This window comes from Stegastes partitus, unplaced genomic scaffold (assembly GCF_000690725.1).
Source record: "Stegastes partitus isolate 25-593 unplaced genomic scaffold, Stegastes_partitus-1.0.2 Scaffold83, whole genome shotgun sequence".
In the NCBI taxonomy this organism is placed as follows: domain Eukaryota; kingdom Metazoa; phylum Chordata; class Actinopteri; family Pomacentridae; genus Stegastes; species Stegastes partitus.
The window spans coordinates 674,606-698,046 of record NW_007577814.1 but is presented as its reverse complement, the minus strand read 5'-3'; the positions used below and the strand labels follow the sequence as shown (position 1 = coordinate 698,046).

General features: G+C 39.7%; 2 protein-coding genes and 1 non-coding gene across 6 annotated transcripts; 1 reads left to right on the top strand and 2 right to left on the bottom strand.

Annotated features, from left to right (window-relative positions):
- The first annotated feature begins 709 nt into the window (after positions 1–709).
- Positions 710–6,063, top strand: cunh21orf58 (chromosome unknown C21orf58 homolog). The gene is made up of 8 exons (XM_008276944.1): positions 710–724; positions 832–888; positions 996–1,053; positions 1,389–1,462; positions 1,606–1,818; positions 2,275–2,389; positions 2,471–2,616; positions 5,845–6,063. The coding sequence occupies exons 1-8, from the start codon at positions 710–712 to the stop codon at positions 6,061–6,063; spliced, it is 897 nt and encodes a 298-aa protein (XP_008275166.1).
- trnak-uuu (transfer RNA lysine (anticodon UUU)) lies at positions 4,026–4,098 on the bottom strand. The gene has a single exon. It is a non-coding gene; the product is annotated as a tRNA-Lys (tRNA).
- On the bottom strand, positions 4,433–14,506 carry atg9a (ATG9 autophagy related 9 homolog A (S. cerevisiae)). Of its 4 annotated transcripts, none has more exons than XM_008276922.1 (20): positions 14,371–14,506; positions 13,998–14,053; positions 12,871–13,022; positions 12,703–12,746; positions 12,506–12,570; positions 12,223–12,372; positions 11,701–11,842; positions 11,450–11,590; positions 11,205–11,325; positions 10,843–11,018; positions 10,637–10,759; positions 10,106–10,293; positions 8,737–8,890; positions 8,073–8,252; positions 7,746–7,958; positions 7,419–7,642; positions 7,128–7,245; positions 6,757–7,024; positions 6,197–6,339; positions 4,433–6,100 (listed from the first exon to the last, which is right to left on the bottom strand). In XM_008276922.1, the coding sequence occupies exons 3-20, from the start codon at positions 12,971–12,973 to the stop codon at positions 6,092–6,094; spliced, it is 2,562 nt and encodes an 853-aa protein (XP_008275144.1). In that variant the 5' UTR covers positions 12,974–13,022; positions 13,998–14,053; positions 14,371–14,506; the 3' UTR covers positions 4,433–6,091. The 4 variants fall into 4 exon arrangements, with proteins under 4 accessions (XP_008275144.1, XP_008275147.1, XP_008275145.1 ...); XM_008276925.1 differs by lacking the exon at positions 14,371–14,506 and adding an exon at positions 14,332–14,355; XM_008276923.1 differs by lacking the exon at positions 14,371–14,506 and adding an exon at positions 14,183–14,323.
- Positions 14,507–23,441: the final 8,935 nt, after the last annotated feature.

Genomic DNA, 23,441 nt, shown 5'->3' with positions numbered 1-23,441 from the left:
GCTCTTTAAGCCAATCAGAGCAGGCCAGTGCAAACAAAGCCCCGCCCAACTCAGTGTTTTGAATGTACAGAATCCTCCACTGGCTGAGGAATTTCAAGCATGGTTTCTGGGGCAACAGAACAACCGAACATGAAGGCAGGGCGGCAAATGTTTCCACCACTCACACTACAGGTTGTACATTCAAAACTAGAGCAACTGCTGGACTCGTTTGTATTATTATTATTTTTAGGTTGTCTTTAATGAATAAACAATTTATTTATCAATACATGTAAATGAAATTAGTACCTTAAGTATCCAAGCAGTGCGCATTTACAGTGTGAGTGACTGTACACAAATGGATATGACTGTAGACTAATATGTAGTGTAATGTATGATGAGACAACAGCCTACAGTTATTACCAATAGGTTCATTAACTAATATGCACCCACATTCAGGCCAAGTTTTAGGATTCTGAGTTTGCTAAGTGTGTTGTAACCAAACTATTATTAAAACCTCAAATCAATTAAACATCTTTAAAAAATGAAAACTGGTAAGGTTATTCGATCTTATTTAATGTCTTACTCTCTGCAGCAATACAGAAACCAAGCCCAGCAGGTATGCAAAGTCATGTTAAGTTCCAGTGGTAAACAGGTGTGTCCCATGGCAACTGCTGTGTGGCTTTTGTTTGACTCAAACACACAGGTACAAAAGGCGTTCGTGTTCCTCCAAATGTCAAGACTTCAGGTAAAAGTGATGTTACAGCAAAAGTATTTACCTGCATTTCTGTTTAGATGTTTGGATATAGTGTTTTATAAATTTCTATTTATTTCTTCCATTGCGTCAATTCGTAGGATGGCAGTTCTGTGGCTGATCAGTTGACAAGACTCCGACTCAAACTGCTCGAGAAGGTAGGTGAGATGCAGAGTTGTTTACAGTTTCAAGGTGAAATAGTTTTTGCTTGCTTTTTTCCACCTTTCCTGAGAATAAACCACCAAATTCTTACTGATGCTCACAGAGACTGGAAAGCAAAAAGAACAACATGGATGACAGAGTAGAGTCTGCACAGTCTGCAAGTAAGATATCGAGTATTTTATTAACAGTGGAAGGCATCAGTTAGGCCTGCCTTAACAAACATTCATGCAGCGGAAGCTAAAATTACTTCCCAAGTTATACAAATAGATAATGTGCAAAGGTGACATACACCTGAATGGTAATGAGCAGATGTCAAGTTCAACATTAACACTGTACAATAACAAATTCCTGCATCAAGAAATGCATTGATTTGTATTGAATTATTTCAACACAAAAGTCGTATGAACTGATAAAAGAGGTAAAAAATAATTGTATTTACATAAAGCATGGTGATAGGTGATGATCAGTGTCTGATATCATGAATTTATCTGTTCAGGGAGTTACGATGGGCAAATGGATGCACTCCACCGTGCACTGAGAAGAAAGCAGGATCTTCTGCAAAGACTGAGAGTCAGTGCAAATTCTTTTGTCTTTGTATTTTATGATTTCATTCACATACTATACCTTAAAATGAATCCAGGAGAAAAGCATTTAAACAGCATTTACTGTTTCCTTTGTCATTACGAGAAGCAGTATGAGGTGTTTCTGTGCAGGAACAGTATATGTTAGAGGACCTCAACAGACTTCACACCCGGGGAGGGTCACTAACACAACAGTACCAGTCGCGCTTCATAACTCCCCCTCAGCTGCCCCCACCGCCTGCACCCATGGCACCCACCCACATCTACCGGCCAGCCAACAGTCCATCCTTCCTGTCCCCTTCACTACCTGCCATGCCTCAGCCTCCACACATCATCCAACAGACTGTGAGATAATCTGACAAACATCCCAATCCCCCTAGATCTATTACTTTGTTTCAATGTGGTCTGTTAAGTGTATTTAATCTTCTTTTCCTCTTCCTGATCCCTAATCCAAACTAACCTACATTAAGTAAAATAAAAAGCATATGTTTGGAGGGATCAGAGTTAAAATGCTCTGGTGAAATCCCTAAAAAAAAAAAAAAATTCTGACCTTTTGCCTTCCCTATATTATTCTGTAATATAATTTTAATTTGCATACGTGCAGTTCCATTTGTTGCATTTAAGCTGTAAAAAAAATATACACAGAAAAAGTTTTTGATCTTGCATAAATGTCTTTTGCAAACCTGAAAAACTGAGGTTATGGAAGAAATATGGGGGAACTATATTATATTATTCTTGAGACTTTTGTTTGAACAGATTTGCACAAATTAAACATGCCAACCTTTCCCACTCTGCATGCAGCTAACCCAGCACCCTGCCACCATCATACAACAGCTGCCACAGCACCAGCCTCGAATAACTCCGTTTCCTCCACGGCAGCCCTATCCTGAACCACGGTCAGGCAGCATCAAAGAGGGTACTTCACAACACACAAAGATGTATGCTATTTGGGTCTTCCTGTATCTGCATGTTTCTATATGTATTTTTTTTGTGTCAGACATGGTGGAACTGATGCTGATGCAAAATGCTCAGATGCACCAGATCATAATGCACAACATGATGCTGAGAGCCATGCCTCCAATGGCCCTGTCACCACCCGGAGGGTCCCATCACTGTGCCCCTCACTCGACATATCTTGAGCAGGTAAACACAAACACACGCAGTCTGACATAGAAAAAAAAGTCTCTCATCCTCTACAAAGTTGTCATATCTGTCTGTCACCAAAGTCCCACATCTGTGTTTCCAGGACAGTTACCAAGGAAGTCCTCTTTATGTGAGGCCAGATGTCAAAACAGGGGGAAGTGCTGTCCATCATCACCATCATCATCACTATGGTCTTAACCCCACAGCACCACAGCTGCCTCCCATCAGCTGTGTTACATGGCCACCTGAGGTGTCCTCTGTCCCAGCAGGACTTACAGGGGGACAGATACCATCATTACACCAAACAGCACCTGTTACACTCCCACCGCTCTAATATGCTGCACATTCATGACAACACACTCGTTGTATATACACACATCTCCCTCATTAATCTACACTCGCTGATCTATAATAACAAAGTAGAAGAAAGAGTAGATTTATGGGGGGAAATGACAGAACAACATAAAATGTAAAATGTAAAATGTACAAAAAAGTGAAGGGGTTCTTATGTGTCGGAATAAAAAAACTGCATATTGAAAAAAGCTCACAGATTATTTTGGATGTGATGCTGAACCCTGGTCAAACATTATATAAACAACTCAAACCTAAAAAGAACCAAGACCGGATACAACATGGTCCACTGCTAAATCTGAACATAAATAAAAACAGAGAACTCTGACTCACTTACAAAACAACAGAAAGTCTACGTGAAGTAAAACTAATGTTACAAGCTGCTTAAGTAACATCCCCAAAACTCATTTACTTGTTATTTTAGCTGGAGGCAATTACACACAATAGATGTTTTGAGGAGGAAGAGGGGAGATTTCATTATCCTTGTTAGCAAAATGAGCAAAAAACATCCCACTTGTTGACAAGCCATTCTTTGTGTGCCCCCGTGTGTGTGTGTTGGGTGATGGTATGGGAGAAGGGTGGTGCTCCCACTGGGCCAAAACACACCAAATCGCCTGTTATTTACAGGTACAGTTTTTGTTAATGTCAACCTTTTGGGCGAAGTTGACAAATCTGAAGAAATTATGTGATGCATTCATCTAAACATGGATCATAGTCTCAAAAGAAAGTTTCTACATCTTGCAGAATCCACGCTTCTAAGAACGGTGATTGTTTAGAGAGCGAAGGAAGGCTCTTATTTAGTATTAGAACGGTCCCCCCCGATAACCGAACACTGGGAACCCCAAAAAAGTGACAAAGTCCTTGCAGGCACAATCGTAGCTATTTGGCTTATAATAACTGAAAATATGACATACTGTATGCTAAATATACAACTAATACCATCAAAGTACGTGTAACATTAACTAACTAGGACGTTTGTGTTAGCATTGGGTACATAGCTAACATGGGGACCCCTTTGCTCCCGAGAGAAAAGTTGCGACGAAAGAGAAAAGAAACGTCGCCCGAACAGGGACTTGAACCCTGGACCCTCAGATTAAAAGTCTGATGCTCTACCGACTGAGCTATCCGGGCTCTGCGAAGGTGGTTTTAGGGATCTAATAAGAACATAACGCGGTATAAAGTTATGTCTGCTTATTTGTTTTGCGGGTTTTGTGCATTTTACATTTCCCTCTGCCTTCATAACGCGACACAAACGCATTATGTTTGTAGCTAACTGCGCTAGCATAGCTTGTTAGCAACGCTAGCAGGCTAAATGTTGACTTTTGGCTAACTGCTAACTGTCAATATCATTCGTAGGTGCTACGACTGAGCCAAAATGTATGTCATGTGGGCTAACGCAGCTTCACAACTTCACTTGTTGTGATATAAGCTTGTTGTCAATAACGGATTCATCATAAATATGTGCTTGTTTTCAGTCTACACACAAACTCCTTACCTTGTCTTTATTAGATGAATTTACAGCTGTACAAAATGGTATTTTACAGGATCTATAAAACAAAAACCCAACAATCACTTTTATTAGCACTGAATCCCTGCATCCTTCACCGTCGTACCCGTCCATCAGTGTGGTAACGCTTCTTGATGCCAACAGAAAAAACAACCTGGATTCACAGCTGTCGATCATCATGGCACATCCCTTTGATAAATAAAATAATTTAAAAATATGTATACGAAAATATACACAAACACACAATCCGACTTGAATGATGCCCTGTGGATTAACAAATTATTAAAGTGCATAACTCTTGATTTACAGAATTGGCTTAATGACAGGGAAACTGCCATGCTGTGACTAAGCAGAAGGTGGTACACAGAGCAGTTCTCTTGCTGTGGGGTGATCTTATTTGAACTCTTGAGGAACATGGGAGATGATGTTCATGCACATGAGCTAGAGGCCTTTTTGTATGCCGGAGAAGTCAATATTACATGCGGAAAGCAGTTGTGTTTGTTTACCGAACCCTTAAGCAAGTCTGTTGTGAAATGAATAAATGGAAAATGAACAGAAGTTGGTTGACATCAGATTAAAATGTGCTCACATACAGTTGCTCTAGTTGCACATCACACGATGCTGTCCTTACGATTGTGTAAATCTGATTAATTCAATATTTATGGTTGCTGTGAAGTAACCCGATAACATTTATTTACACAGTGCATGTGTGCATGCAGAATACCACACCGCTCTGCACAGTTGATCTTTTAAACCAACATCTGTGTGTGTGCAAATGAAGCCAGATTTTGAGAGAAGTATCAGAACACTTTAGAAAAATCTGTTTTAAATGCAGAAAGAAGTTTAAAAATATATTAAAAATATCAGGTGATACTAGTTGAGGTGTTCATATGCTTTGCAAAGAGGCAAAATGCAAGCTGAAATACAGAGCTCTGGGTTGTTTACACAGCCTCCTGCTATTGGTACAAGACCAGATATACACAATGAAAGTCAGTGTGTTACCAGCATCTTCGTGAACACATTTTGGTGAATGCTTTCATTGTTATAGAGACACCAAACATTCTTCATTTTTTTTTCTCATGCCATCTGATTTGTAAAAATGAGAACAATACAGACTGCCCAATCTGAGTTATCGTGATCACATTTTAGGCTAATTGGTTAGTACTTTGCAATGTGCAAAGGATGCCTCCAGCAGTGCTGAGTGTTTACAATTGTTGTTCAACGAGCAACAACACATGCACTTTCATTATGTAATCTTTTGACATTAGAAAACTGTGTAGTGTAATCTGATGTTATCAGTTGCTATTAGAAATAACTTGATCCTGTAGGTCCTCTTCTGATAAACAGGTTTACCCTGTTTGCCTGTTCAGGCTTACAGTAAATTCATGGATGTTATAAGAGCGTCTTTTAATGGCATAGGCGACATCAGCCTAAACTTGTCCAGATGGTTCCACTACTTGGGTATCGGAAAGAATTGTGGTGCACCCCTCTTTCACATGTTCGTCTTCATCTGTCAGATCAGACGATCAGTCCTTGACAAAGGTTTGGACAAGGATGAGGACGTGTGTTTGGTTATCTATAGAGGGTAGGACGCAGACACTTATTCACGTGGCTTGATTATGTGACCTAAAGTGAGAGAAAAAGGAAACAAAAACAAAAATTAAGTTGCAGTGCACACAGACAATTTAACATTGTCTTTTAAGTCACACAGACAGTTTTCACCTTATGTATGCGAGGAGGCATCTCATCCTCTGAGCTCTCCTCTGGTAGTGGCTCATGATGTCGTGCTGTTTGAGCCTCCTCTGCCCATCCTCCCATTGGCACACGGGCCGACCTCACGACCCTTCCTCCTGCACTGAAAGTGTCTGGAAAACAGAAAGGCATAGACGGTGTAGCTGAAAAGACATGTAAAGCGCCTGTACAGCTACTGCTCTACTAAACTGATTGTGACAAATTATACAATACTATGAAAGGTCAGCATTTCTGACACCAAGCCAGTGTGAAATCAACTAAGATAAATTTGGGGAACTACAAAGTTTTACATTAGAGTTAACAACCTTTTCTTGTTTTGTAACCTGCCTTTCAATAAAGTGTTTTCCATCTAATGCTGATCCCATGTATCTTTATAAGCTACACTAATTTTCTTCAGGTGTATTTGTTTTAGCAACTTGATTTAATTCATACAAATAATGGTCTTAGAAAGAGAGACAATATCACCAAAAGTAATGATACAGTGTAATAAACTTAAAATGAGAGTAGCAAGTAACCAAAGACATAGATACCAGTAGGAGGTCCACTGTAACGCCGCTGATTGCTGCCCTGTGATGCCCCCTCCTGGCCCAAGGTGGTACTGCTGGTGGCTGAAGCTGAACTGGGAATGGCACTAGGACTGGGAACTGTGGTGGGGAAAGTGTGTGAACGAGGGAAATGTCTGGAGTGAGGATTGGGTTCACTCCTCACTTCGTCGGGGACGCTGTCACTGCTTTCGTCACTCTCCTGCCTGTGCCACGTGTGACGGGACAGCTCGCCGCGAGACTGTTGTTTATGAAGCTGAAGGAAACGAAAATAGGGCAAAGATGAACCAGGATCCTCGATGGAGGATGTCTGTGAAATATTCATTATACCGCTCACATGCATGCACATCTATATTTACCTCATGCATGTAAAGTGCATGAATGCTCATCTCAGTGGAGGCATACTCTGACAGGATCAAACTGGTAAGCTGACCCTCCCATGCACTGCTGCCTGAGCTCACAGTTCGAGCATCAGTCCTATAGAAGGAGAGAGTGACAACGTAGAGAAAATAGGACATGAAGAGGAAGGGATAAGGGTGACAAAGAGAAAGGACAAGCTAAATTTTACTCGTTATCCACCAGCTCAAGTCAGATCAGAAAGTTACAGCCTGAAGAGGTGTTGAGATAATCTAGAGGCAGTATTTTCTTACCCAGAGCCTGCCATTGTTTTGCCTGTATGGCCAACAACCCTGTGAGCTGCACTCAAACTGCCTCTTAGGTGAAGGCTGCTGCTGATTGGGGAGAGTGAGCGCAATGCAGATGCCCCATCACTTATGCCAGCTGCTGCATGATTGGTCAAAGAGCTGTCCCGGCCAAAATGAACAGAGGCCAATGTAGAGGGGCCTGCCAGAAGGTTTGCGACGAGACTCCTCGGCTACGAGAGGGAAAGAGCAAGAGAGCGAATCCATTTTTACCACTTAAGAGCTAAGATATGACCACTGTGATACTTGAGCATGAATGTTAGTTTATCAACGTACTTCAGACTCTGACAAGGACAGTGGATGAGTGTCCGATGGAACCCCTGTGGCCTCTCTGTGAACTCTTTCTTTCAATTGGCTGATGAAGTGTGTGGTTTCTTGAGGAGGCTGCCACTGGGGGTTGGTGATGGCAAAGTGCATCAGAGATAACTCTGTTTTCCCATCCTCTGCCTGCTGGTAAATGGATGCCTCCGTCTTACCCTCTGACATCCACTGCAGAGGGAGGATGAATCATCAGTTAGACTAATGCATGTAACACAGTTCATACATGGGCACTTTAAAGACATGTCTGCATGTGTGTTATCATCTAATGTGACAGTTGCTCACTGCAGGGTGTCCATGCTGCCTGATGTCCATCTGGGCAAAGGAGCAGGTGTCTCCCACTCCGACCACCTCCACAGTGAAGTTCCTGAAGAAGTCGATGATTTCCAGTGACTTTCTCCTCAGACAGAAGATGAGGATGATGGGAGTCACCACTGGACTTAGGAGCTCCTCCAAAATAAACACCTGGAACAAATGAAAGGCTCACTGTAGAGCAGGGTAACAATCACAAGCATACCAAAGACATGTTAAAATGTGTTGTTTAAAATTAAATATTCATTTCAATTGAACGTCAAGATTTCATCTTCAGAGTTGATATCAGCTGTAGAAATCTGAGTGCAGAGCAAATGTCTATTTCTAATTAGTTGCATCTCAGCATGGCACCAAAAGCCAGATTGCTTTAGTGAATACTTGAGAGGAGAATTTCTTTTTAAGTCTCTATGTGATATGAATGCAAATAACTGTGAGTGTAAAGATGCTGTGAGTAGACAGACAATATTCTCTTTAAAAATTGCACGAAAAATGACAGTATAACTATTCATGTCAATATAGTCATGGTATATAAAAATGGAATGCAGCCACGATGTATATTAGCACCTTATGTTTAAAAAGAATATACTTTTTACAAGCTAGTGCTGACATTTATTACTCATTCAGTATTTGTACTCACTGCTTTGTACTGGAAGAGCTGGGAGAACTGGTCTCGGGTCTCGTATCTATGTGCATTGCCCTGCCAGTGGTCAGGCATGTAGTGAATATGAGCCAGGATGACCCGCAACAGCTGCTCAGGACAGAACACCATATGCTTATCAGGAATAAATGATCTGTGGAGAGAGAGACAGAGAGACAGAGAGAGACAGAGGTGGTGGAAATTAACATAGTTTTACTACTAAAGCTCTACAAAGCAATACATATATAATACCAAGTTGCCACTGCAGCTTTGCAAAACACACACTATATTAGACAAAACTTAAAAGGTGCCCTCACTGAAAGTACTGACACCAACGTCAAAAGAATAGATTTAACTACATAGAAATTGTGTTTACGTAACAGTATCTAACCATTCCCCAATCAGGTAAGAGCTAACTTAGGTTGAAGGAGTCACAGGGTGCTTATTGAAGGAAACCCTCTTCTACTCATCACTTATATAACAGAAGCACTATTTAGGTTTAAAAGGGCAACAAACAAATGCTCACGGTTAATGATTAACATCTGATGTAGTTGAGATTATTGTCTTAAATTTATGTTTTCTATTCAGATTTGCAATTCAAAAATTTGTTTTATAGCAATGAAGGTGTAACGGAAAAATACTGCATCTGCATGAAGAATGTCAAAGCAAGTTTCACTAACTTTCATTAAAGCTGAGTGGAAAGGTTTCAGGCCCAAAAATGTGTTCCCATAACATCTAGGTAAACACTAGTGGCTGTACATAGGAAGAAGAAGTTGTGCATCTCATGTGTTTAGACTTTTGATGCCTGATCCAGTGTGTTTAGTCTTCTAATGTCTGTGGATGAGTACACCCTGTACACCCAGCTGTTGTTTTCCAGCATGGGATTGTTCTACTACCGTTGGAGTAAAGACCACGCCTGTACATGTATAAGAATACTATGCTGCCTGCACTCATGTGTACTCTCCTGCAGACTGCTTGCATTCTGTATGACCTGTACCTTCAAAGCTTTGAATAAAACAAGACAAAGACAACTCGGACTACTGGACTTTATGTAGATCATAGAAAATTTCCATAACAAAGGTAATACATTAGCGGCAATAAGAGGACCGCTACTGGTGTACTTTAGCTATTTTCTTTTCTGGTTATCTGCTGCAGGCTGTGCTGTCATCTCCACCCTCCTCTGCTTTGCCACTCCACTGAACTATTATTGCCTTTGGGCTTTGTTGTGTTATGTTGTATATCTGACTAATCATTAACTGATTCGTCTCTGTGTACATGAAATGTGTTGGTTTAACAAACTCATTAAACTGATTTTGCACATGCAAATTTAAATCGATGAGAATATCAGACGTACTAAACCAGTGCCTACCTGCAGACTGTGATACACACTCCAAGCAGTGTGATTGATGAGAGAACATGCTCCACTGCAAGAACGTCCTCATCATAGATGGTCAGGGCGATGAGAACGGCCAAAAGAGACCCCGCGAAGAACGCTACATTTTTGGCAACCACTGTCAGCAGCGGTGAAAGGAAACAGTTCATATACTTGGATGCAGCCTGAATAAAACAGAAATAAAGAAGAAAGAACAGGAGGACAAAAGGAGGAAACACGCTTAATTATTAACTCTACAAACAATGAATGAGAAGCACCAGCGTAAGTATGAAGAGCATGATTGGAACACAAAATCATTGCAGCATTAAGGGAACTTCTGCACTGCTATCTACAAGCTTTTTTCTTTGCACATGTTTTAAAGTAAAGAATAAGTCAGCTTTATAAATTTAGGGAGTGAAGCAGGATTTACAGTCAGATTTACGGTCTAGCTTTTGTGAAGCCAGGTTTAGTAGGATGAATAAACTTAGGACCAGGAAAAATGGGCAGGAGAAGAGGGGGTGCACTGACCTTGTATCCTTTGCTGAGGCGTGACATGAGCTCATGGTCCAGTTCATTGAAATGACGCAGGTAACATCGACCATAGAGAGACCAACACCTTGCTCCCAGAGAACCAGGCTCTCGCTTGATCACCTAGGCACACAAAACTACTGTCATGATGACTAAATGCAAAACAAAAATAGTTTAATTTTTTAATGCTTGTGTGAACAATTTACCTCAGTGTAACTGAAGAAGGCGTAGAGAATCTGCCACACCAGAATGACCGGACACAGCAGCAGATTAGCAATGCCAATCCACAGAATACGTGACGCTAGCCTGTCTGCAAGCTCAAGCCTGTTACCTCCTCTCTTATACTCTGGTTTCAGGCTCCACTCGTTCTCAAACAGAGAGCCTACAGAATAAAGAACAGCAGAGGCAAAAATAAGACTTCTTTGTAATTCCACACCTTATTATAAGCATACAGAGACGGGAGGAAATACAACTGCACATATACAAACAGATCAGGTTACCTACACAGGACATAAAATGCAAAATACCCACATGTAGAAACAAATCACAGCAAACACTACAAACACACCTGGTCCCCAAAAGAAGATGAGCTCAAAGTTGTATTTGAGACCGCGGGTGTAAAAAACACTCTCCCCAAGAGAAGGAAGACGAAATCGCACAGGAAGGAGTGATTTGTTCACCATGGCAACCTGGAGAGGTACAGGAAGAAAGGTCTGGTATGAGGTCACATCGCTTGAATGCAGCTGTGTTGAACACAAACAGTTCAGCTGCCAAACAGTGATATTCGTAACATTTCAGTGCAAATGTACACACCATGTAGTTTTTAAAGCGCAGGATGCGATGATAAATGTCCAGCTCTGTCAGTTCTTTTTTATGGATGCAGATCTGGTGTTCCTTCTGGATCTCAACTATCCTGGCCTGAACCTCCTGCCATGTTGCGTAGGGGAGCTCTGACTGAAGCACAAAGGCACATTACATGACATTTTACTACATATTTCAGTGTCAACAGAATAAACTTTCACATAAGTAACATCCTTTTAAAAATCTAATCTTGTTTGTCTCACCATGGTCATCTTAAGGGCGTTGATGTAGAAGGATCGGATCTCCCAGTAACAGCAAACATTGTAGATGAATTTGACCAGGCGATGTAGCCAAAACACCCCAGAGATTATCAGCACAAAGATCACAAACGCATTGTCTCGGATACTGGAGGAGAAGACATTAACTTTTATCATTCAAAGACATTTAACAGTATTAAGTTCACTGATTGACACATTTTATATTTCTTTCGTTCAGACAGAACTTAATTTAGGTACATTACTGCTAACAAATCTGCTTTATTTTGCATTAATTTCTGAGGACACAGGACATCAAACAATAGTTTTCATGTAATAACTTACACAGCAAACATTTGATAATGCTTTAATTAACAAATGTGTCACTTGCATTACTCTATTCTCTTATCTCCCTTAAACTTTTACAACTGTAAGATCTGAGCTTTATCGCACATGGAATACAATTACAACAGCAGTATCTCTACAAAAAGTACCATAAAGTAAATTTACCAAACACAGTCTCAGACCTACCGGGCACTACAGACATCCATTGGAAGGAACGCATCAGGCAAGGTGACTTTAGATGAATCTGTGTGATTTACAAACTTGTTGGCAAAGAGGACGTCATAATCCACACAGTTAGCTAGAAACACTGTGAAGCCAACCACAAACAGCAACTGACTGCGCAGACAAACAAGGGGGGTGGGGTGGAAAACAGAAAGAGAAAGAAAGATGTGACACATTAAACTCCACAGATGTAAGTTTGACATCAGATTGCCTGAAAAATACTATTTATGATGGATAGGATACATACACCAGCTCAAAGATTTCTCCCAGCAGCATACAGGTGAATCCATTCTTCTGGTGCAGATTATAGACGTAATGAACATTAAGGAATACTGGGATTGCATCTAAAGTTAGAAACTTTATTTGTGTTGAAATATTCACTGCAATATTAAAAGACGCACTTATTCAGAACATGAAACACAAGATATCTGTGTAAAAGGATATTCTCTGGAAGAACAGGTCCAGGTTTTCTATGTGGTGCCATTGAGCTGAAAAAGATTCATTTCAAATCGGTGATGTTGTTATTAGGCATCACTGCCAACATAAAACATGACTGTTTGTTTATATGCAAAAGTTCATGATTTGTTTGTGATTTGTGTATGTGTGTCATACATTTGGCTCCTTCAGGCACATGCATCAGCAGGTTCTCCTCTCCAGGGGGGGAGTCGCTGTAGGACGCCTCCAGGCGCTGGTACTCTGTGTCAAAGTGCGCCATACCGACAGTCGCTTCAGTCTCACCAAGAAGCCAAACCTGCTGCTACAGACTGGAGAAATGAGGGGACGATAGAAAGAAAAAGAGCGACATATTTAGAAAATGACAGTCGACTCATTTTGACATCCTCTACCAGATAAAGCATCCACTGGGCCCGCCAACCTTAACCTTGCATGTAACTCCTTACTGATCATTATTGATTCTGCAGTTAAATTAAATTTTGCCTGACCCTTCTGACAGGAGGTCAAAGGCCACTGTCAGCCAGAGAGTGATAACTCTGCAGATTCTTGCTGACAAAAAGGAAACTCGATGTCCTGGTTAAAGTGCGCTCGCCGTATTCAATGCTGATCACATGATACTAACCTGTAAACAAAAGTAAGACATACAAAGTGTGTCTGAAGAGCACACTGAGTTACTTCAGACAACACGTGGCCTGGGAAACACTCTGCAGCAACGTTATGAGAATCTAGTGAGTTGTGTTACGACGATTTTTGGCCCAAATAGACTAGAAATGAATAATTAAGCGAAAGTAAAAGCAAGAAAATCAGTAATTAACAAAGGTTTCTGTCCACTTAGTTACAGCTGTGACAGTAACCTCCAAAAGCCTCCTAGTAGATGACAAAACAACCACATGGTTCTTGATTGAAACCATCGGTAAAGCTGAACTTTTGTGCGTCTGAAGATCTAATTACAGCAATGATCGGCACATTCAAAGGTACAGTAGATATTAATACAACTATAAGATTCCAGACTTGAAACCATAATTATATTGACCACAAATAAACTGAATTTGAACAAAACAATGCCATTTAACATGAAGAATAATAAGAATTACTTAAGATACATTTTATTTATTGCACATTTAAGTTTAGGCTTACCAAAAACAGTAACTATTGTGGTGTAAAGAAAGGTTTGGTTCTAATGTAGGAAGGACGAGGCCCTTTAAAATCAAATGGTGAAAAACAAAAAGGGAAACCTCTCTCATTTACTCAAGGAAAAGATAAAGCCACAATAGAAATGTTCTTACCTCCATTCCAGTACAGTGCGTCCCATCCAGCTCTGGTGTTTACTCAACATTTCCAGCTATAAAAAGATAAAGGAAGAGCCGTTTTTCCCTCAAACTGCCTGCTTCTTGTCTCATGTACAGACTGTAGGACGGTGAATTATGCAATATTTCCTGTCGGAGACACCACACAAAACAGCTAAACCCACGTAAACTGTCCCGAACAGCTGACTTTTGATGAATGGTAGTTTAAAAATGGTAATTATCGGTGACACATTAGCGCACAAAGCCAAGGCAGGAGAAGTGATTCAGGTGTTGTTGTTGTCGTGGTTTGACAGCGCAGGCCTGCCTCCCTCACCACAAACATGCCAGCCCCTCAAACCTCCGCAGTCCTTACCGTCCGCTTCTTTCGCCTCCGCCGTGTCCGTGTGAATCAGTGAATCCCCCGAGATTCTATCCGTTAACTGCTTTATTTTCGTTTTCTTTTCTTTCTCTCGAAGTCAAACAGAAGCCAGTTTCATTTTCGAAACAGCTAGCCGTGTAGCGCCTGTCACAGCGGAAGGACAGGAGCGTTGTCCAATCAGAATACGAGTTCTCCAACGGTAGCCAATCAGATTTGAGCAGGGGCGGGTTCTACGAGGGGGCGCTGTGTAGATATGGGAAGTCTGACACGCCCTGCATGAAGGGCCACTCTGCATTCACACTGAACCGTCCAGTCAAATGGGTGTTTACTGCCACCGCCTGGTCGATTGTAGAAGCGCTACAGTATTTTCTCAGATACTGGCATACGGATATGGTGCTATCTGCACCATACTATATGCTGCTCCATGCTGATTCTACATGTGCATTAAAACCACCACCATCCGCGGTTGCATTAAAACCATGAGAAAAACTATGATAACATGTGATAAGGCAGAACTTTGTTAATCCAGTGGGAAATTCTTGTGCCAGATATTTCTCACAATAAATAAATAAAAAATACAATAACATAGGAATAAATGTAATGCCTCATAAAAAACAGACAAGACATCAGTACGATACATTAATTAAAATAAAAATAAGTAAGACTATAGAATAGAAAATTTAGCAATAATACAAAAAGCAGTGATACTGATGCAGCAAAATGTCTTATTGTATGCCATGTTTAAGGTTGTTTTTAATGTTTTAATCATATTTTATTGTTTCCTGTATGATGTGCTGTTTATTTTGCAGCCACACTCTAACACTTTTGCCCAAGAGAAATTTCCCTTTGGGACAATTAAGTATATCTTATTCTATCTTAATATTGCACGTGATAATGCAATATTGCACATGAAACTGAAATATTGCACAAGTTAATGCAAGATTTCACATGAAGTCCAACTATTACACATGATGGTGAAATATGAGATATTGTACATAAAATGTAAGATTACACACTGTAATTTTTCCTCTTTTATTTTGTTTTATATCATCAGTTATTTTCTGCCTTTACTAGCACTTTAAATTGATGCTTACCTACATGAGCATGTGAATGATCCCAGTGTATACCGTATTGTATAGCTTGCACTGGGGAGCAGAGGTAAAAATCAGTCCAAACAGGCCGGAATACACACACACATAAATATTTAAATGCATCAAAAACATTTCTTTGCATGTAAATATGTTTTAAATGTATGTCTGTTGTAGTTCTTTTAAAATTCATCTCCACAAAGGGTTTCCCATAATTAATTAATTACTTCACAATATGTTACCTTGAGAAAGTAACATATTAGTACAATTCAAGTACAATTCATCTTAATATTGGGTAAAGCAGCAGTTCTTTCAAGAAAATGTTCTATTGTCCTCATAATTAGTGCTGCATTAACACATAAATCGTTTGTTGTGTAGTAAATCATTTGTGCTCAGTTGAATCCAGTATTTCCTGATAGCTTTGAACACACCGCCATAGAAATGTTTGACTCCTCCCATGGACCATCCCCTGGTTGAAGGCATTTAAAGCACCTGTGGCATCATGGCTGCCTTTTGTCTCTACTTCCTGGTTGCCACATGTGCCCCTCTGTGACTCAGAGGTAGGTGATGCTGTTAGGATTGTTTAAAAGTTGCTGGCTGTTTTGAATAGTTTGTCCATTCATATGCACAGAGAGAGATTCAGGTGCATTTGTTTACCATTTGCCTCATCGTGTTATGTGATTTGTGGCACTCTTAGTTATTCGCTACCTCTCCACTGCAGGTTTCCAACCATTTTCTCCTTCCTTTGCTCATTTTATTGTCCTGGAAGTGTTTCTTTTTTTAAAGAAATGCATTGTTAAGCAGAATGAGATTATTTCATCAAGTCTTTTAGTGTATTGTCATAGATCGATTTATTCTCTAGTGTTTGTTTTAGGCTACTTTCTCCACATGCACGTCCAGACATTCCATCAGTTAGTCAATACATGTATTTTCTTCTGATTTGAACCATGTCTTGTCCCAGGTAACGGACTAGCAACAAGGTGGTAGTCAGGTTTATTATGATTATAGTTCTGGGTGAGACTCCCCGGTGGTGTTGTCAGGTTTGCAGATTCTGCTGCAGCTCCACCCAGCTTCCTTTCCTCCCTTCTTATGCTACCACATTTGAAAATTCCAAGGAAATTAGGAAACTGTTGGGAAATTATGTCCTCTTATGTCAAAGGATTACAAAAATGGGTTTAAGAAATAAAAATCCTGCCTCAAAACTTAGAAAATACACACCAAAAAGACCTTTTCATTTCACTTAATTTACTGAACTCATGACCATATATAATGGAGTGGAGTGCAAACTACATGAATTTACACTTCAAGGCAAAGCATCAGTAAAAGAGGAAACAACTTAAATCACTTTAAGTTTAACACATTTTTCAGAGAAGCCTTCAGTTGACAGATTACAGATTCAAACTGGAATAACAGAATCACGTTTAATACAGATGGACGCTGAATCTGATTGTTTGTTGTTCCATATTAGTTGATGATGCACTATTTTAAGAAATTTAGCAGCACACATATTTTGTGTGTGAGTTGAAGCCTCAAAAGATGTTATCCAAAACTGAAGGCAGTGCCTGTTTAATTCTATTTATTTGTTTTTCTATATATTTATTTTATTTTATTTTATTTTATTTTATTTTATTTTATATTTTAATAAGAAATGATATTATAATGTTAAATACAGCAGTGAGCAAATCAAGGAAAGATTTTAATAACTTTCTTTGCCGAACATTAAACATTATAACTGTCATTGATTCAGAATTCAAGACAAACCTTTGGATTTCAAAGAGCAGCATATAAGCTTTTGTTAATAATGCTGCAGGAGTAATATTGTCCTAAAGCTGCTCTTTGGCTGTGTGTTGTATTTCAATGAGCATACAGTGGATAAGTTGCAGGAGCTGACTCCACACTACAAAGCCAAGCTCACCTTCTGTTGCTCTCAGCAGTGATGAATATTCATATATGATTGTTAAGCCTCTGGAGTGACAGCTGTGCTTTTGTTCACTGTGTCACTGCATTAGTTACACTGTTAACACCAGTGACTCTGTGTCTGTCTCTACCCTCGTGTACTAAATCCAGTAATGATGATTTCATTACCTAAACTCCCCACACAGGATTTGATTACCCTGTGAGGGTGTTTAAGACAGTCAGACCACATGGATATGCACAGATAAAATGTCATTTTCTTTTCTTCTCTTACACCTCTAACCATAACATTCTCACTCATCCAATCTCTCTTTTCTCAATTTTTTTTTTTCCACATGAAGAGAGATTTTAAAATGGGGCAGGGGTGTCTTGAGTCAGGGGGGAGCCTGTGTAATCCAGTTATTATAGTGATCTGGGTAATTTAAGCTGTTCTGATTAGGATTAGACTTCATTCAACTTAATCCAATAGGAAAAAGTCTGTCACAACGAAGCTCACGAGCTGATAAACACCAAACAGTCACTGAGATCTGGAAGTAGCATATATAATGTAGTTTAAAGTCTCTGATAAGCATGTTGATGAATCTCCACCTGCTGTTAGACTGTATTTGAACCTTAATTCCATTTAATTCATTGATTTGTAGAGGAAAAGTTAAGGGCTGCTTTGTAGATGTTGCAACTTATCTAAAGAAGTTAAGCTCTAAACAGACTCACATGAGCCATTTTTGCCTTTTCCCTGATTGCAATGGATTAATAATTACAATAATGATTGATTGTGTGTATCTATGTCTGTAAGCATGTGTGCTCTGCTGCAGGCTATAGCCGACTGATTAAATTAACCCCACTGTCTGCTGGGAATTAGGAGGGGGGTACACTGACAGCTAATTTGGACCAAAGACATGCTGCCATGCAACCCATGGGCGGTGCACAAGGGTGGGGGTGGGGTGTGGCAGGTGGGGGTCCCTGGGTGGAGAGGCTGAGCTGGGGGAAGGAAAAAGGGAATCAGGATGAAGTCATCCCTCTAGAGCAACTTAATTAGATCGAGCCCCTTCCTGTATGTGCACCCATGTAATCCCAGCACAGCAGGTATGAAATCTCCTTTCACAGTTCACATGAGGTGCACCGTGATAGCCCCAAATCTCCATTTAAAATTTAAACCGTAGCCTGTGTTCATCTCGGTGCTGCTACCCCTGGGGCAGCCCTAACTGTCCCGCTCCCTGTGGGGTTGGGCAGATACACACAGTCGATATTTATTGGTTTCATCCACTAGAGTCATTGTAAGGATTTGTTTTCTTTATATATATATATATTTAAATACTGCAAATTATGATTTTCTAGTTGTTTAAAGTATGTCAATATTTTAGAGCAAAAGAGTCAAAGTTTCCTGAATGCTCTCCATTTTTAAATTTTTTTTTTAATGGTTTGATTTCTTTTGTATTTATTATTTTAGCTACACTGTCATATTTTCTGCAATATTATGTTTCCCTAACTGATGGTTTAAATGCAAAACTTTCACATCATCCCCTTAAACCCAGAAATTACATTCTGGTTAAGAAATATTACGTTTTTTTGTAGTCAACTGAAATGTATTGAGTATTTAAACAACATCATAAGTTGGTGCTTGACAACATCCTTAGTCTAGTTTACTGAAACTCTGAGTAGATGTTTTGGTACATTTTATAACGTGAGGAAACATAATGGATGTTAAATAGTTTCGTATATTTTAAGTGAAATACATGTCAGAACATGTTTTATATAAGTTTCCAATTGCACTGCAAAATGTAAATTCCTCCAGGTTAGCAAATGTTCTAAAACTCCTCAGGACATGACCTCAGTATAATTAATGCAAGCTACAGCTGTGCATAGTCGTCCGTAGATTTGCCAGCAGAAACTATCTGCTAAATTTAACAGTCCATTTTCCAAACCTAAATATTGAGACACATGTGGTGTGTGTTAGAAGGTCTTTTTGGTTGGTGAGTGATTTATTTCCATATGTCCTCATTTGCCTCAACAAGACCTGAAGACAGAAAATAACAAACAAGTACACTTACGGAAAGCATCAGTTTAATATCAATGTCCTGTCCGTGCTTTGTTCAAGAGATGTAGGAGCAATGCAGGGAATCTGACAAGCTCGTCTTCTTTGTGTGTGTGGGCAAGTGTTTGTGTTGCATGTGTATAATGGCAAACAACCTGAACCGAGATATGACTCATCTTTGCTTTTATCTTCCCATGTAGAGGATGAGTGAGGGACCTGCATTAGTCTGTTTGTCTGGCACGACGTGATGAAAGATACAAATACTAATCACACAAGGACAAAAATCTTTATTTGTAAAGGTAAAACTTAAAGAAATAAATCTACGTAACTCTGGAAATACAGCTGAGAGGTGGAGGAGAGAGCGGTCAAACCTTCATTTCTAACTTGCTGATAATGGCACTGTTGGTCTTTTAAAATAGTCCACAGTTGTCTCTGCACTGCAGTAATGCACGACACGGTCTGCTGACGGTAATTACAACTTGAACACCGACGTTATGCTCATTTTAAAAGAAGCCTGGTCAGTACGTTCCAATCGACCTTCTTAGATTGTCCTTTATTCTCAGAAATGTCATTCCGTTTTCCACAAACTGTCCTGCATGAGTCATACAGATCAGGTGACATCATGTATGAGACTGCGTGTTTGTGTGTCTTGTGGGAGGTGCGCATTAGACATGAATGCATGAATCATTGTATCATTCGGTACGGTGGTCTCCAAGGAGTGAGCTCTGACACCAGACTGCACAAACTGTCCTTCAGACGCATCTGAGAAGTGGTTCATCCTCATTTATTCTTTCCACTGAACCACTTCCAGAGTGTCTTTTTTGATCAAATAAAACAAAAACTAAAAAAACACCTTAATATCAGTATCGTTCTTTTCGGTACAAAAATTCTACAGTTTTCTCTTTGCGCAACATACTTATCTCTGCTCTCCATGTATTGCAAATGCATGAATACTGCAGCCAGACATGCAAATGTACGTCAGTCAGAAAGGTTTCACCGGACGGAAAGGTTAATGGCCAGCACCAGCAGCGCAGTCAATAATCAATAAAGTAAAGAGAAATGGAAAGATGGTAGCATGTGACTACAGACAGAGGTTGTTTGTACTGAGATCAGACAAAATAATGGAAAACGCTTGATAATATATTTGAATAACATCTTTTGAACTGGTTCATCTAGTTTCAAAGTGCTTCACAGCTGAGTCACAGCTTGATTATTACTAATGAGTATTTTTCAATTTTCAATTTATCTTCATGTAAACATTGTTGATCCTTTTTGTAGTTTTAGTGTGTTTAAATTCCCTCTCTTGGCCTTCATGAACCCCCTAAAATGTCTTTTAGTATCTAATTTGCTCATTTATTCTTTTTCATGAATCTATGCTGTTGGTTCTTTCAAAATGTGTGTATCTATAAGGTCTCTCAAGCACACCAGCTCACCGATGATTATGCTGAAACACTGATAAGCTGTGCTACACAATAGTAAGTTGTAATGTTGTAATGTTGTAATCTTTCAGCCATACGTGTATGAACTGTAAACTGATTGTGAATTAGAATAATGACACAGGAAGTTGACAAAATAGCCTCCTTAGACCTGCTACATGTGAATTCTTGACTGTCTGAATCTGCATTTTTTTTAAAACTGTCATTGGTTCGCTGCAGCTTCAGAGCAGAAATATTCAGACATGCTGCTACTTTTGCTCATGATGTTGTAGCGTATAGCATATAAAGCATGTAAAAACCAGATAAAACACGATATAAACATGTTAACAGGTTGAAAACTTTCTTTAAACTGAAGGGGCTCTTCAGTTCTCCAATAACCATGTGAGAATGTCAGCCTGTTGTAGCCCATCCATGACCAGAGTAATGGAGAGGCTATTTTACAAGATGATGCCAAAGCAAAGCCAAAGAAAAACCTACTTCCTCAAAGGGGTTGCCAAGTTAGATCAAGGTTTATTTCTAGTGTCATCTTGATTAAATTGTGTGTCTGGTTGTGTTGATGAGTGTGTGAGTGATCAATGTTGAAACGAGTGTTTGCCCTCTGCAGGCGGAGGTTTAATATTGACAAGTAATTCAAAATAAATCAAATTACAGAGGCTAAGTAACCACAGATGGTTGATATTGCATTTCCTCAAGACTGTGTGTGTGTCTGCATTGTTGTAAACAATTATTTAGATGCACATAATGCATAGATTTAAATAAAGGTAGTGCCAGAAGAGGGACTTCAAGGATTTTTTTTGCAAGACAAGATGTTTTTACATATATACAAAAACAGTAAAAGGCATTAGGTTTTAAATATTGTTATTTATACATTTCCTCATAATGCAATCGGATTTAATCAAATAGTGCTTCTTTGTCTCTCTGGGAATATTTTTGAGCTTGTTAGGAACCAAATTTAGCCCCAGGCCTTTTGGATAGTTTTGGATTGCCCCATTTTACCAGTCATTCACTACAACGTTAGGTTGATGATCAATCGGGGCGTTTCACACTGAGTTTCCCTGCATCTCTTTGATTTAGCGTGTCCCCCTCAGACAGCCATAAACAGATGTGTCTGGCGCGAGAGAGGAGGGTCACAGAGGTAAAAGCTACTGGAGGAGAAAGAAGTTAATAAATGAAGAGAGATTTACGGCTGCTCTGGCTGTAAAAGCTGATTGGTTGTGACATCGTGAGTGATGCCTATTAGCGAATGCAACACATGACCTGCACACGCATCATTTAGATACATGTGTTCAATGATATGCTTGTTGTTAGTCACATTTGTCTGTGTGTTGCCATGAATATGTGCATACAGACGAAGACTCGGCATCACGGATGAGAGATCTCGGCTCTGAGCTCTTCAGTAATCTGTTTGTGTTTTCAAGCAGAGTACCACAGGACCTATTGATGGTCTGTCCACATCACACACACACACATTCAGTGTAACAGTAAGGGGAGAAGGAGACACCAAGGAGAAAGAGAGAGAGAGAGAGGGAGAGAGTGCTGTGGTCAGATGAGTAAGCAGAGTCTGCTCCTGACTCCCAGGGAACACAATCCATCCCACAATTCACAGCTGAGGGTCACTCAGTCCTGGTGTTGTCATGGTAATGAGAATTAAATAGCCAACACTTTCTAATGTCTGGTTATTTCAGTCTGTGTGTGTGTGTGTTCCTGTACACATGTGCATGTCAAATGAGAGGTCTCTTGGGTTGATGGCTTTTAGTCATTTAATCACGGACAGCAGCGACCCCCCCGTTCCACTCCAGGGATTTCTCTGTGCAAATTTGTAGCTGTTGCTGTTGGTCTATTGACTTTCATGCAGACCTAGATCCAAAACAGAGCATTTGTTTTTAGCACTCTGCTGCAGTCCCAGTCAAGAGGAACTTAATGTAGATGAGGTAAAGCATACATATACCTTAAGACTGTGTGCATTAGCAATGTTGTAACCATATAAACCATAAGTTGCTTAATTTAATCATTTACTCTTAGTTTATTTGATTATTTGGTACATGTTGGAAATGTCTATTGAAAGTTCTGAGTCCAACACCTGGCTCTTGAGTCTAAACTGACATAAAACTGTAGGACATGTTCACATATCAATAATTACTTGGTAAATTACTTTTGCTGATTATTAAAACTGTAACTGATAAATTTTGCATTGACTGACCAATAAATTAATCATTTCAACTCTGCTTGACATGATCCAAATTGTCGTGGTGTGATAAACCCCACTCACTAGGTGTAAAACCAAAGCTTAAAGTATTTTCAAACACAGTTCAGTGCATTTAGGATATCACGTGTTGCACTTCACAAAATGGCACACATTTTTGATAAGATTTATAAGATTATGAATCAACTCTTTTCTTATGAAAATGGCCAATGATGTCAGTGTCCTTCAGAGCAGAGATTCATTAAATTTTAAAAGAAACACTTCTAAGAAAACAACAGAGATAATTTGTGAGTCTATTATAATTCGTAAGCACTTCTGCAGACTGAGAGCGCTGTAACCTCTGTTAGTCCTGTGTCAACAACCTGATTATGACACCTGAATTGCATCACCAC